General features: G+C 43.2%; 1 protein-coding gene across 1 annotated transcript in view; it reads right to left on the bottom strand.

The window, feature by feature from the left end:
- The window catches only part of PPM1H (protein phosphatase, Mg2+/Mn2+ dependent 1H), a 92,925-nt gene extending 78,000 nt beyond the window's left edge, over window positions 1-14,925 (bottom strand). The window contains exon 1 of the mRNA XM_083699314.1: window positions 13,917-14,925. Coding sequence (XP_083555440.1) covers window positions 13,917-14,197 — 281 coding nt within the window. The 5' untranslated portion in view covers window positions 14,198-14,925. The remainder of the gene's footprint in view (window positions 1-13,916) is intronic.
- Window positions 14,926-15,536: the final 611 nt, after the last annotated feature.

Here is a 15,536-nt window from a genome sequence, read left to right as displayed (position 1 = left end):
AACAATCCTATGGATATGTGGAAAGCAATAATCAATGAAGTACTGCGAATATGTTTACTAGCACAGACGTCTTACTGACTGCAACCAACTTCATGCCATTTCAAATCAAAGTGTTAACAACAACTTTATAAACTCTCTTTCTTCAGAGCTGCCATTCTCAGAGGATAACGTCTCATTTCGCTTGCCCTGACAAACAATATTACAAGGCAGCCATTTAGCAAGGAAGATAACATGAAGTAGCAATAATTGATATGAAGCAGTCATAAATCTGTAATGACAACTGGGACACATAAGCAGTATATTACTTACAAGGGAGACACAATAAGAAATTTCAAGTACAGCAACAGAGAAAGGAAGGATGAGAGGGAGCGTTGCCAACTCTTCTAGCTACTCATTATACAAAACAAAAGCTTTCTCCTAATATTCACTCTCTGGCTGCCTGTCAAGATAATGTGACTCTCAAAATCTTGAAGGTCAAAACCACATTGAAAGAAGCCTTCTACAATCTGGATCCTTCCAGATATTTTGGACTCCCAACTCCCATAATTAATTACCACTGACTATGGGAGTTGGGAATGCAACAATACCTAGAGCAGCGGTTCTCAACCTGTGGGTCCCCAGATGTTATTGGACTACAACTCCCATCGTCCCTGAACTCTGGCCTTGCTAGCTAGGTGTGATGGGAGTTGTAGTTCAACAACATCTGGGGACCCACAGGTTGAGAAAGGCTGACGTAAAGGCAGCCAAGTTGAGGAAGGCTGGGAAACAAGTACAGTAGTACCCCGGGTTACAAATGCTTCAGGTTACAGACTCCGCTAACCCAGAAATAGTACCTCGGGTTAAGAACTTTACTTCAGGATGAGAACAGAAATCGCGCAGCGGTGGCAGTGGGAGGCCCCATTAGCTAAAGTGGTACCTCAGGTTAAGAACAATTTCAGGTTAAGTACGGACCTCCGGAACGAATTACGTTCTTAACCAGAGGCACCACTGTACCCTTCTCGTGGTCTTGTGTAAGGTGCCAGCCCAAATCCAGTATCAAGAGTTACACTATCAGAAGGCAACATTCCACGCTCAGGAACAGATTCCACAGCACAACTCACCCATTAATACTGCCATTTACGGAGGCCACTCCCCTGTTCCACCTGAAAGAATGCTTGAAGAATTAAACTGCTATGAAACACCTGCAACTCCTTTGAAAATGCAGTGTCAAGATTAAGATCAAGTTCACTGTGACATAATGTTACAAACGTGTGAAAGGGGGTCCAAATTGTTTCAGTCCACTTACTCACAAGCTCCTTTTCAATGACTCAAAGTCGAAGACGACAATGAGTTTCAAAATAAATCCCATCCAAACAGCATTTTATCATAGGCAATCCAAAATCCCACAAATAGATGCAAGTCTCTTGATGTAGTTCTAATGGGGACGGTGGGACATGCATTGTTGAGACATATCCAACAGGTAGATCGTGATCTACCGGTAGATCACTGGATGTCTGTGGCAGATCACTGGCTCCCCTCAACAATGATCAACAACTTTGGCTCCCCTAAAAAAACTCAATAACTTTGCCCTGCACCCCTAAAAAATGGGCCTTCCTCCTTGCTAAAAAAAGCTCATCAACTTTGACCTGAACCCCCCAAAAGGGGGTAGATCACTGCCAGTTTTTAACTCTGTGAGTAGATCGCAGACTCTTGGAAGTTGGCCACCCCTGCTCTAGAGCAGGGAATCAGGCAAGACAGATCAGGATCTACTGGATAATTTTGCAGAAGATTGCCATGGGTTTCTAACTCTCGACTTTAACAACAACAGTAACAACAATCAAAAAGTCCATTCCTCCTTCCAAATTAGCTGCTGGAAAAAAGACACTTGGAGGAAGAACAAGGGGTCTGTTTTCTGTGAAAGGACTTGTGAGCTTGGTTCCTGTGTGAGTTCAGGTTACTGGGTTAAACATGTGCTCAGAGGCACCCTTCTTCCCGACTCCTTAGCACATAGCTATTCACCTGAGAAACTATACTGTACCTGGTCAGGCGCCAAGCTCATTTTGCACTCAACTACCAGCCACTCGCAACCAAGTGAAGATGCCTGGGTGTCAGGACGGCACATGACATATCCACCATCTGGAGGTACATGCCTGGGGATCATTGGATCTTGACTATTTGCACACACTAATACCACATCCTGTAGAATTTTATCAGTCATCTGCAGAGTCAGTATGAATTTCAGGAACCAAAATGCTTTCTCTGTGCAGCCTGAGCAGAAACAATGAAAAACACTATAGCTAATTGTTGTAGGTAGCTTCACTTACCCCACCCACCCTACTCATAGCCATAAAGAATATTCTTACATTATGAATGGTCTAGATCACCATTAGGAAAAAGAGGTAGGAACAGGCCAATAGATATGGGGACTGTCCCTGCATAAAGTGGCTTTTCTCCTTTAAGTTCTTAAAATACTGAACCTAGCTCAAGGTTGTCATCTGTTTAACTGAGAATCAATCACAGTCAGTCCATCATTTGAAAAATAAGACATATCACATAGGGAATATGACACAGATCAGCCACTTCCATCACTTACATATTCCAATCTGCAATGATAAAGTGATTATTTTAACTAGACATTTTATTGTTCTTCCACTGGTTATTTCACATTTGTAAAATGTGGCCCCATCTTTTAAACAACTGTGCATAATATTTTGAAGTTTTTAGCCCATACCACTGTGGAAAGAGACAGTTTTGAGTCCCAGTTCAGTCAGTCTTAGAAATATAAGTGGGACGTGGGTTGTGCTGTGGTCTAAACCACTGAGCCTCTTGGGCTTGCTGATCAAAAAGTTGGCGGTTTGAATCCCCACAACAGAGTGAGCTCCTGTTGCTCTGTCCCAGCTCCTGCCAGTTTGAAAGAATACCAGTGCAAGTAGATAAATAGGTACCACTGTGGCAGGAAGGTAAATGGCATTTCCATGCGCCCTGGCTTCCATCGCGGTGTTATGCTGAGGCAGAAGCGGTTTAGTCATGCTGGCCACATGACCCTGAAAGTGAGATGAGCACTGCAACCCCATAGTTGCCTTTGACTGGACTTAACCATCCAGGGGTCCTTTACCTTTTTACCTTAGAAATACCACAGTTTTGAATATATGAAATATTCTGACTGTGACTCAAATATGTTAATATAATATGGCAGCTGATTACCAGTTTCAAAGAACTACTGCGAGCTGGAGAGATATGGTGTCATGAATAAGTTTTACTACTGGGTGGCCCGGTATTTACTTCATGTAAATGAATGCCAACACATAAACTATAACGCGTGAACTTGAGTTTCTCCACCGCTGCCATCACGATGGGCTCTGAAGTGAGCTCTCATGTTGAGTCAGATTCGCTTTGGAAGCACCTCCCTGTTTCATTGCCCACAACTCCCTGGCAAAGCAAAAAAATCTCTGTTCAGTGGAAGTGAGCATTTAGGAGCTGCTGTGTCAACTGCCTAACTCCTCTCCCCACAGAACAAGGGCTTTGATTGTAAATTCTCCAAGGCTCTCGGGAATCCATCAGCCTATGGGGTGGGTTATCCAAATAAGCTCACCACCCCACGGCAGACTGCGTGTCTAAATCTCACTGGGAAGTGCTCCAATCATGACAACAGAGTCAAAGAGTGTGCTCTCCCCTTTTTCAAACCAATGCATTCCTACTTAGCTATCTACCACTTGTTCACATACATTTTGGTAAAACATGCCAATTCATAAACCAAAATGCCCCAAACATTCGAACCTTTCGTGCTCCAATGCAGTCATTCCCATACAGATTCTTTCCTTATCCCTAACCTGTCCTTTTCTTTCTTTTACAACCCCTATTGTACACTGGGTAGACACTTTCAGTGAATTATCCCAACATTCAAAACACTGTTGATTGTTTTGGATGCCAATTCCTATTTGCCTGCACCTGTACAGCTGTGCTAACAATCTCTCTCTCTCTGTCTCTCTCTCTGTCTCTCATATTCACAACCAGTTCAGACCTCTTCAGAGCATGGGAAGATTTCTTTTCTTTCTGTCCCAGTGAACTTACTTGCATTAAATATAATGTGAACTTTCGTTCACTCGGTTTGGAGATACCATTCCAACATTCTTGACAATCTGCTTCTGAATCCATTCAGGGACCATCTGATAATGTGGCCACTTCATTACTCATTCCAACTTCAAATCATTTAAAAGTAAGTTTAATAGCACTGGTACCATCCTTCAGTCTCAGCTGCTTCCCTTGTCTCCCACAGAAAATTTATTGTGTGACTTTTCTTCTGCCATTTAACAGATACAGAAAATATGTCAAATTTACACAGGAGCTCTTGGTGAGAAAGCATGGATTTCCAACAAAGCTTTTGATGATTTGCCAATAATATAACAATGTCAGTTTATACAGCTTGCTAATACTGTCAGAGGACTCCTAAAGATGGATGAGGTAAAGTTTCACACTTTTGTTATTTTCTGCATCTCCCTACTTACAACACCTATGGATGCAGAAACCATATAGGCTTCTGTGTGCACAAATCTTGCCCTTCCAGTGTTCAAAAGTCATCCGAGAGTTTTCCATTGCTGTATTTATGTAGATCTTGGTTTTAAGATTTATTTTACATTTAAATTATCTTATTTATTGAAGCCACCCAGAAAACTCTGATGTTGCAAAATGGCATAGAAATTCTGTAAATAAACACATTAGCTTAGGAATACAAAGCTGATGCTTTATGTGTAAAACATTAGGCACGGAACATCACTGATTCCTCTCCATGGTAATGAAAATTCAAATATTGAGAGCACTGTAAATAATATTACAAATCCTCTGCTGCTTAAAAGCTACGTGTCCTTTAAAGCCAAAACAAGTTAGTTGGCAAAACCAGGGAGAACCGTTACTAAGCATTATGATGTTTTAGCAAACAAGTTCTTGGCAAGCTATAGCCTCCTGTAAAGTGATAATTTATATAAATATTGTATTACGTGGCTAAGCATTCTTATAGCCCAATCCTAAAGCACAGTACTTTGAAGAAAGCTAAAGCTATCATCTCACAATTCACAGTGATTACTTTTTGTCCTGTCCTTAAGTGATGTGGCATTAAATTGGTATCCTTTGCATTTTTTTTATTTGAAAACAACGTTCAATTAAAGACCTTTCCGAGTTGACCAAGTTCAACAACCACCCTTGCATAACCTCCTCCATGTGACAGATGGAAGATCTATCCTTGTGTGAGCAACACATACTGCAGTGCAAAGTGTGAAAGTGACTCAGCAGGGTTGATGGCAACGTACCTCGTCCCCCTCAATGAATTGCTGGACTGTCTGTTCATAGAAATGCCTATGTGTTTATATGTGTTTATAGGGGGGGAAAGAGAGGAAAGCTGCACTCTGGGGCATATCTGAATATCTTATTACATTAAACGATAATAAGACCACAAAGCAAATAGTTGCCTTTATCTAGATTAACACATCCGTAAAGTGTTTCACATAGCTACAAGATAAAATTCTATAAAGAGAAGGCCAGTCCAAACAAGGCATTGTTAAAACACCAAAAACGTGTGAGTTATGATACTAGCTTGTTTAACTAACCAGTTTGCTTAAAGCCACAGTATCTGGTTCAAACATAATGCTAAGTCCGGTTTCTTCAAAAATGAAAGTAAACACTGGACAAGTCTTTCTATTTGCATGTAGGGAGAGGTACAGTGGTACCTCAAGTTACATACCCTTCAGGTTACATACGCTTTGGGTTACAGACTCTGCTAACCCAGAAATATTACCTCAGGTTAAGAACTTTGCTTCAGGATGAGAACAGAAATCATGCTCTGGCAGCGCGGCGGCAGCAGGAGGCCTCATTAGCCAAAGTGGTCTTCAGGTTAAGAACAGTTTCAGGTTAAGAATGGACCTCCAGACGAATTAAGTACTTAACCCGAGGTACCAGTGTATGAGTCTCATTCAACTTTTTACTTTCATCGCCACAGAAAACCCTAACATTGGATACAAACAATAGTGATTACCGTATTTTTTGCTCTATAAGACCCACTTTTTCCCTCCTAAAAAGTAAGGGGAAATGTGTGTGCGTCTTATGGAGCGAATGCAGGTTGCACAGCTATCACAGAAGCCAGAACAGCAAGAGGGATTGCTGCTTTCACTGCACAGCAATCCCTCTTGCTGTTCTTGCTTCTGAGATTCAGAATATTATTTTTCTTGTTTTCCTCCTCCAAAAACTAGGTGCGTCTTGTGGTCTGGTGTGTCTTATAGAGCGAAAAATACGGTAGATTCCTTGCTTTCTTTTTCTGTTGCTGATAGCACCATCAAAATGACTACTAATACATTTAACTCTACTAATGCACTCTAAAACTTGGGTGTTTCTACACCACATGAAATCCTAACTGGAATCCAGAGCTCTGGAGCAGAATCTGTCAGCTAGACAAAGCAAATAAAATATAGGGTTGAGCCTACGTATTTCTATCTGATGCCAAAATCACCTTTATGAGTCAGCTCTTTACTAAGTTAAAAAGATTGGAAGTTGTTAGGCTAGATAATGTGAAGGATCACAATAAACCACTTTGAGCTTTGATAGATATAGGATCTATCAATAGTAAATGGTTAACGACTAGTGTACTAAAATGTGAGTAAATACCTTTATTATTTGCGGGGGACGACAGTTGAACAAGTACAGATTTTAGACTCCTAAGTGTAAATGGATCTGCTTAAAGTTTCATGATGGAAGGGTAAAGTATTAGTAAATTTCCACTTGTCTCCCTTATTGAAAACTATAACAAAAAGAATGGAGGCATACAATTTGGACAAAAAAGTTGGTTTCCAGGTGGAAAAATCAAAATTGTAAACAGAATTGTTAGATTCAAAAATCAAGAATTTGTCAAGAATGTATAACTTGCTGTTGAAATGGAACGAAATAGTGAAATCAGCTATGATTAAATGGGCACAAGACGTTGGACATAACATAATGATGGCTGACTGGGAACAGTTATGGACCAAAGGTATGAAATTCACGGCATGTAATGCCCTAAGAGAAAATTTAATGAAAATCATTTATAGGTGGTACATGACACCAGTCAAGCTTGCAAAAATTTACAATTTACCTGACAATAAATGTTGGAAATGTAATGAGACTGAAGGTACATTCTTTCACCTTTGGTGGACATGCCCAAGGATTAAGACATTCTGGGAGATGATTTATAACAAAATGAAAAAGGTATTTAAATATACCTTCCTGAAGAAACCAGAGGCCTTTCTCCTGGGCATGGTCGGCCAATTGGTGCCAAAGAAGGATAGAACTTTTTTTATGTATGCAACAACAGCAGCAAGAATAGTCATCATGAAGTATTGGAAGACACAAGATTTACCCACCCGGGAAGAATGGTAGATGAAGTTGATGGACTATATGGAACTGGTGGAAATGACTGCAGAATCCGAGACCAGGGAGAAGAGTCGGTGGAAGAAGACTGGAAAAAGTTTAAAGACTATTTACAGAAATACTGTAAAATCAATGAATGTTAGAAAAATGTTGGAATGAAGTTATATGGATTTGGTAGAAATGTTATAAGGAATTAAGTATAGATTATTAGAGTATTAAAGGAAAAAATAAGGTTAGAATATGTTAAAATAATTATAGGATAGAAAACAGAGGAAGATGGAAAGGAATTGCTGAAACAATTAACAAAAGTGGAATACAAAAAGGGAGGTGTGAGGAGGTCGTTGAAATAAGTGAATGAAAGATAAGATATTGAAATTGTTTGATGTGTTTTAAACTGTTTTTGTTTTGTTTTGTTAGTTTAATGTGTTAGTGTTATGTAGTGTTTTTGTATTGTATTGTACTGTTTATTTTTATTTTTTGTAGTGTTTAAATTGTTGGAAAAGTAATAAATATTATTTAAATTTTAAAAAAAGAAAACTATAACAAAAAGAAAACACCAGCAAGTGTTTCATCTAGCAGGTGTGCCACTTCTGAACTGCACTTCCAGGCTTTCTTCAGCATACAGAGATGATATCTGGAAAGCGCAGGAAGCTCAATATTGCTTGGCAAAGGGTACTTTTGTTTGAAATCCCATTGTCACTATTCTTCTGCAGCGCTTCCCATCATACTCCATGCATTCAATGCTTTTCGTTCACATGGTGTCAGATTATCTTGCATGAATAGGGAAGGGCTGTGGCTCAGTGGTAGAGTTATCTGCTTTGCATGCAAGAAGTCCCCGGTTCAATCCCCAGCATCTTCAGGTAGGGCTGGAAAAGACTCCCTATCTGAAAGCCTAGAGAGCCACTGCCAGTCATTGTAGACACTACAATGGTACCTCAGGTTACATACGCTTCAGGTTACATACGCTTCAGGTTACACACTCCGCTAACCCAGAAACAGTGCTTCAGGTTAAGAACTTTGCTTCAGGATAAGAACAGAAATTGGGCTCCGGCGGCATGGCAGCAGCAGGAGGCCCCATTAACTAAAGTGGTGCTTCAGGTTAAGAACAGTTTCAGGTTAAGTACAGACCTCCGGAACGAATTAAGTACTTAACCCGAGGTACCACTGTACTGAGCTAGATTGACCAATGGCCTGGCTCAGTAGAAAGCAGTTTCCTGTGTCCTGAATATGTGATTATATGATTCAACCCAGCCAGATTCCATGCAGCACATAGGAAGGCATGGTGTAATGATGCAAGATGCCAAGAGGGGGGGCAGCACAATCCAACTGTTTATTCTAGTGAGGGTACAAACAAAAGAAGGACAAGACAGTAATAATTATTCCAGGGAAAGTGTCAATTATGACTGACAACCCCGCCCCCCAAGTGATTCTTGATTTATTTATTTTACTTTGGTGGTTGTATATTGTAAGCCACCCTGTGATCCTGAGATGAAGGGTGCCTTAGAAATTTAATAAAATAATAATATGCTATATAATGAATAATATGCTATGTAAATAAATCATACACCATGTAATATCTTCTCAACAACATCTACATGAGAAAACACAAAAAGCCATGTCTTCACAAAGCACCTAATGAAAGAAAAAAAGTATCCTGGTTCCTCACTATTTTCACAAAATTATTCTTGCAGCCAAGTAGCGTTGTGTTTTACAGGCTTACAGTTATGCAATGCTACACCTACATCCATTAAAAGCTGGAGATCACCACACAGCAGGCCTGTGGTATAGAGAAGTACTGTCTAGGCACCAGCTTTCTGTCTTTCCAAAAATAATGTAGAAACCATGCTCACAGAAGAGTAACAGTGCAAAAAGTAAATGCAAAAACTGCATTTACTTCAGCAAGGTCAACACTTTGTCCTAAAGCTATTATAATCTTAAAAGCATTCAGTCTCTCAAGTTAGTGCCACCAATTTTAATTGGATTCACTGATGAGCCTAACAGTCTTAAAGGAGGGGGGGGGACTCATTAGGGGCATTACAGTTTATCTTAAGATTCAGAGTAAAAATATAAACATTTTTTTCAGTCTAACATAAAAGAAAGGAAGGAAAAGAACAAAAGAAAAAGAAAACACCAATTTATTATCTGGTTACAAGGAAGCCCTTAGTAAAAATTCTGCAGGGTCACATTCCCTTCTTAAAGTTACTAATACTTCAACAATACATGTTCACATAGACTTAAAACGACTTTTCCCCCACAGAGCAGACTTGAAACAAAGCCTTTTCTGTTTTGCCGCACAAAACTGGATGATCATTACAAGTTACCCGAGGAATAAAACCAAATGCCTAGCAGCAAGGAATAACCATCTCTTGTTACGATACAGAAAGGGGCGGATAAATTGTCGAAGCTTAATAGAACTCAATTCATCTGGTTGATAAAGCAACTACAGTGGTACCTCACAAGACGAATGCCTCGTAAGACGAAAAACTCGCAAGATGAAAGAGTTTTTTGAGTTGCTTTGCAAGACGAATTTCCCTATGGGCTTGCTTTGCAAGACGAAAACGTCTTGCAAGTTTGATTTTCAATGCATTCCTATGGGAATCCGTGCTTCGCAAGACGGAAAAACTCACAGAACGAATTAATTTCGTCTTGCGAGGTACCACTGTACAAGAGAAGTTGGTCTCCCAGGCGAAGTCTTCAATATAATGAACTAGCATGTACAGTAAGAATTTGTGATTCTTCTGCAGAACCCATACCAATAGTGGTAGAGAGGGGTTTCTGAGTTAGTCTTTTAAAAGTCCCTGGGGTGAGATTTTGTTTTCTACGGAAAACCAACTTCAATCACAAACAGAATATGGAAGGTAATAGCTACAAGTCCCAACAAAGTACACAGAAAAGCAGTTCAACAAAGTATAGTATCTAAAAATTGGAGGGCATTTCATATATAGACACACAACAATCCATTTGACGCAGTGTTAGAAACTCAAGATATATAATCTAATCGCCAAATAGCACCTTAAGCCTAGGTTGCAGCCACCACAATGGAATGTCTAGGCGCCATTTTTTGTTTGCAGTGGAACTTATTAGTAGTAGTAGTATTATTCATCATCTCATTCCTATACCACTTTGCATTTTAAAGAAGAAATCTCAAAGCAGTTTACAACACATTAAATCATCAAATGAAGCAATCCAGAATAAAACAAATTCAAGCGTCAAGGAAAATATTTCAGATCCTCCTCTAAGTGACATTTTGCTTTCCCCAGTTGCCAACCTGGCAACCATAGATCTCCATGTGGTTGCAAATGGACCCGTGCCAGTTGCAAAACACACCTGGTACCTGGCTAATTCTTAGGACTAAATTTCATTGCAAGCGATGTGGTTATCTTTCAAGTTAACATGCATAAGTCTCTTTATTCCCCATCCTAGAGCCTGCAGTGAAAAGCAAAGAAATAATCACATGACATATTTAGAGTACAGTGGTACCTCGGTTTATGAACTTAATCCGTTCCTGAAGTCCGTTCTTAAACCAAATCTGTTCTTAAACCGAGGCACACTTTCCCTAATGAGGCCACCCACCGTTTGGTTTCCGTTCGTAGACCAAGGTAAAGTTCGCAAACCGGAACACTACTTTTGGTTTTGTGGTGTTCGTAAATCGAATCGTTCGTAAACAGGGCTGTTCTTAAACAGAGGTACCACTGTACTTGGAATAATTCCCATTAACCTGTAAAACAAACAGGGGGAACCTGCAGCCCTCCAAAGGATAGGAGTCCATCTCCCATCAACCCCAACCAGCATGGCCAGAGGTTGGGGACATTTGGAGTTTCACAGCTTCCCCAGCTCTGCTGAAAAAAGTCATCATAGTCCAAATTAACCTAATCCATATGTAAACATTGACTGATTCCTTGTGCTCTTGATAGCAACACAAACAGTCGTACGACACCCACATTACACTGAATTTGTGCAGGTGAGACCTAAAGCCCTAACTTCACTGGGATGAAGTAACACTGTTCACCGGTGAACATAGCAAATATATGATTTATCATTTCTGGCAGCAATATCCCAACACACACGAGTCCCAGTGAACTCAGCGGGACTTATTCTGAGTTCTAATTTATCTATTTCTTCTCAATGACGGGAGATATGCAATCACTGCTCTCATCGTATTTAATTGTGCAGTGCTAAGTTAAACTGTAAGTAAAATTCCAGTGAAATTTAATCATATATTTAAGTATCCACTCAGATGAGGACTTAAGTGGTTGCTTAACCTCTGGATTATGCCAGAAATGATTCTTTTGGCTGCTGGCCATCACTAAGCCCTTTTCAAGGAAACAACAGTGACATGACAAAGTGAAGTCATGAACCACAAGCAGGCTACTGAATCGACCAGAAAGTTCTTCAACCATTAATCCTGCAGCATTATATTGAGAGATTGGCTACTAACTTCATTAGACAATGTGTTCCTTCTGAACTGGCCAACAGATCTTTTTATAGTTTGCTCCCTTTTTACTGCTTAACCATTAGAGAGCCTTCAAATTATAAATAAGCATCATGAATGGAAACAAATAAAACACAGCAGTAAGATTCAATTTGGTTATTGCTGAATGCAACGCAGCGTAGCTAGCCTAGACCTAATAAGGAGTTGGGACAGGATCAGAGATCATCCTAATCTGCCTGCACAAACTTCATCACAGGTAAATGCTCACTTTTATTTGTGTCCAGCGCTGCAGTAACATAATCCATCCCAAAAACACCACCTGGGGGAGGATGAAGCTATCTGCTACCAGTTCAAAAGCTGCAGCTCCCTCCCATCTTATCAAAATATGCACCCCTGCAAACAAAATCCACACATTTTATTTTAGGAGATCACTGCTTCATTATAAACCTTCCACTCAGATGTTAAAAGCACACAATAAGAATAAGAATAATAAAATGTGACACTTAAAACTGAAGAAGTTTGGAATCCGGAGAAAGATATATGGACAAAAAGCTACTGTAGTCTCCTTCATTCCACCTTCCTGAATCCTGCTTCCACAGCAAGAGAGTGATTCGTGTGCAGGGAGGATGGAAAATTTTGAGAATGGAACAGATCAATGACACACACTCCAGCCATCATCTTCGCAGCACAGGCCTGGAAAAGGGGGTGTGCACTAAATGCCAGCCTCCCATTACCAAAACAGTAAGATAGCACCTAGTCTCTCTTTCTCTCTGCCTCCACCTCTCCCCATACATTCACAATACTTCCTAAACCCCTTCCGCATCAGTAGAAATAAACAATCCAGAGACTTGCAGAACACAGATCTACAGCAGAACAAAAATGCTACACAGTCTTTGGGTGAAATTTGCACATGGGGGAGGGGGTGAGAGGAGAGAGAGACTCAAAGGGCAAACTTTCTGCTTTTCATTTCCCTTCCCTTTTAATAACCCCATCAAAATTACTAGACCTAGATGAGAAAATCTCAAAGAGACACATGGAGTTGCAAAACCAGATGGTGCATGATGCACATGACCCGGTCAAAGATAAGCACTTTATGGCTACAGCATTATGTACGCTTGCACCCAGGAGTAAGTCGCATTAAAGTCAACCGAATTTATTTCCAAGTAAATATTTACAGAGTCAGGCTGTACCTCTATGCACACCCACTTGGGAGTAAAACCTACTGGATTCAAGAGCATTGGATTTTATATCAGATAAGTTGAAGTAAACAGGACTTAAAAGCAACTTAACTTTTTGCACCCACTCAGAACAGACAATGGAGAAGTGAAAGCTGCCCCAAATCACTTGTGGGAGAGTATTTGACCGAACCAACCCAGTGCATAACATAAGACGACTTAACCCGAAGCAGCATTTCTCAAGGTTTCATCCTAACACCTGAAGAGCAGGGCATTGGGGGTATGCACAGAGCACATTCCCATAACCACAAGTCATAAATTTTGAATTGAGGAATGAGGGGGGAGGCTTCCAAGGGAAGATGACAAACACACAGTCACACTACCTGAGTCCACCTGCGACCAGGCTTCAACAGGATCTACCCACAGGGTGGCTGACCATTCCCTCCCAACAGAAAACCTGAAATAGCTCTTTCCCCTCGCCTCCACGCCCCCCATTTCCAGGGCTGAGTCAATCGCGACAGCTCAGCCCGTAGAGCATGAGACTCTTAACCCTCAGGGTCGTGGGTTCGAGGGTCAAAAAGACCTCCGCATTGCAGGGGGTTGAGCTAGATGACCCAAGTGGTCCCTTTCCAACTTGTATAATTCTCCCAGGGTGATGGGCTTCCCTCTCATGGGAGAAGTTAAAGCTATATCCATCCAACCCCAGTTCGGAAAAGGAGTGTGCCGGGCTTGCTCCAGACGCTGAGGTTCAGGCAGGTGATCCTACCCTGGCCTCTCCCCCCTTCCCGGCTGCAGCAGCGCCCTTGGAGAGGGGACGTGGGCGCGCCTCCTCTCCAAGGCGCACCGGCAGCCGAGGGGGGGACGGGACGCTGCCGGCCGTCCTCCTGCTTCGCGACCAGGCGGCTTAAGGGGTGGGAGGTGGTCTGTGCCTGGCTACTCACTCGGCGTATCCCGTGGTCCAGGGCAGGCGCTTGGTCTCCTTGTTGAGGATGAGGATAGGCCGGGCGATGTGGTCGGCGGAGCACTCGACCTCGTCCGGAGACAGAGCCAGGAACTCGGGTCTGCCGTAAGGGAAGCGCAGCGGCAGGTCCATGCCTCCTCCACCACCACTACCGCCGCCGCCGCCTCCTCCACCACCACCGCCGCCGCTGCCGTGATCCGAGCTGCCAGCCATGATGCCTCCCATGAAATTGGCCACCGCAGACTTCACCCGAGTCAGCATAGTACTCCTGCCGCCGGCCGCACCGGCGGGGCCGGGGGAAGCACCATCCAGCTCGCGCCGGGAGGCAGGCAGGCAGGCGCGCAGGGCGGCGGTGGCGGAGCGGCGGCGGAGGGGCGGAGGGGGAATCACGCGGCTGAGGCTGCCGCTGCTGCTGCTGCTGCTCCCGCCGACGCGGCCAGCGCCGTCCCTGCAGGAGAGGCGCTGCTGCTTCCGCAATGGAGGAGCCGCTGCATGGAGCAAAGCGGGGGTTCAGCACGGGGTTCAGGGGCGAGCGCGCAGCCACAGAGCCCCGAGCTGGACGCCGCGCCGTCGCCGGGGAGCGCTCCTCATGGCGGGGGCGTCGAGCAGGTCCCGGCTTCTCCCTCTTCTTCCTCCTCCTTCTCTTCTTCTTTCCTTCAGCGCGGATTGCCGAACTCGACCCGAGCGGCTGGCGCGGCTGCTGCTGCCCGCGCCGAGTCACGTGACGATAATAAAGCTGGCCTCCGACGACGCGGGAACTTCCTGCTCCGCGAGCTGCAGACGCAGAGGCAGGCGGGGGACTCGGCCCCGAAGATCTTGCGGCAACAGAGACACCCTCTCGCGCGCCCTCTTCCCGTGCGCGGGTTGGCGTAGCGGGGAAAACGCGCTGGAAGATAAAGGGGCGGGGAGCCAGAGGAGCAGGCGAAGAGGTCTCCTGCAGACCGAGGAGAGGACAGCACCACGAGGGACGTTGCTCCGGGACAGTTTGCGGGGGAGGGACATAGGAGCCTCCCCCCTCCACTAAAATATTTGAATGGGCCGGCTCCCCTCCCCCCACGTCTTTCAAATTAAAGATTCTTTCAAATCTGGTGGTGCAATGGCATACATAGTAAAGAGTAAAGCAATACCCTTTATATGATGACACATAAGATCATCATTTGTTTGTCTCACTTTTAGTAAAGGAAATATTGGGGAAATGTGGAGGGTCTGATAATGGGCAATGCCATTCAACTGGGGGGGTGCCGTGTCATGTGATTATGCGGGGCAGTGCTTGTCTAAGCCCTGTCGTGTCCCCCCCCCCCCCATATTTTAGTCAAATTGGCACCCCTGGTGGCAGACCTACATTTTGGGCGGCCCTGAAGCTGGAACTGTTATGGGGGCCCCATGGCAGTGAGGTCAGAGTGAGCGCTGTCGTCTCCTTCAGTGGGGTTGTTCCAAAGCAGCTCAAAACGCCTTTACAACATCTGTGCCTGTACTACCGACTCTTCAACTTTGGGATTGCTGAAATATATCCACGCACAAAAATAGATAATTTGAGTTGTGTGCATGAGTCAAACTGGGTCTACTAGGCACAAAAAAATTAAAGCAATGTGGACCAGAG

This window comes from Podarcis gaigeae (assembly GCF_964106915.1).
Source record: "Podarcis gaigeae genome assembly, chromosome: 10".
Taxonomy (NCBI): Eukaryota; Metazoa; Chordata; class Lepidosauria; order Squamata; family Lacertidae; genus Podarcis; species Podarcis gaigeae.
This window is presented reverse-complemented; position numbering and strand designations above follow the sequence as displayed.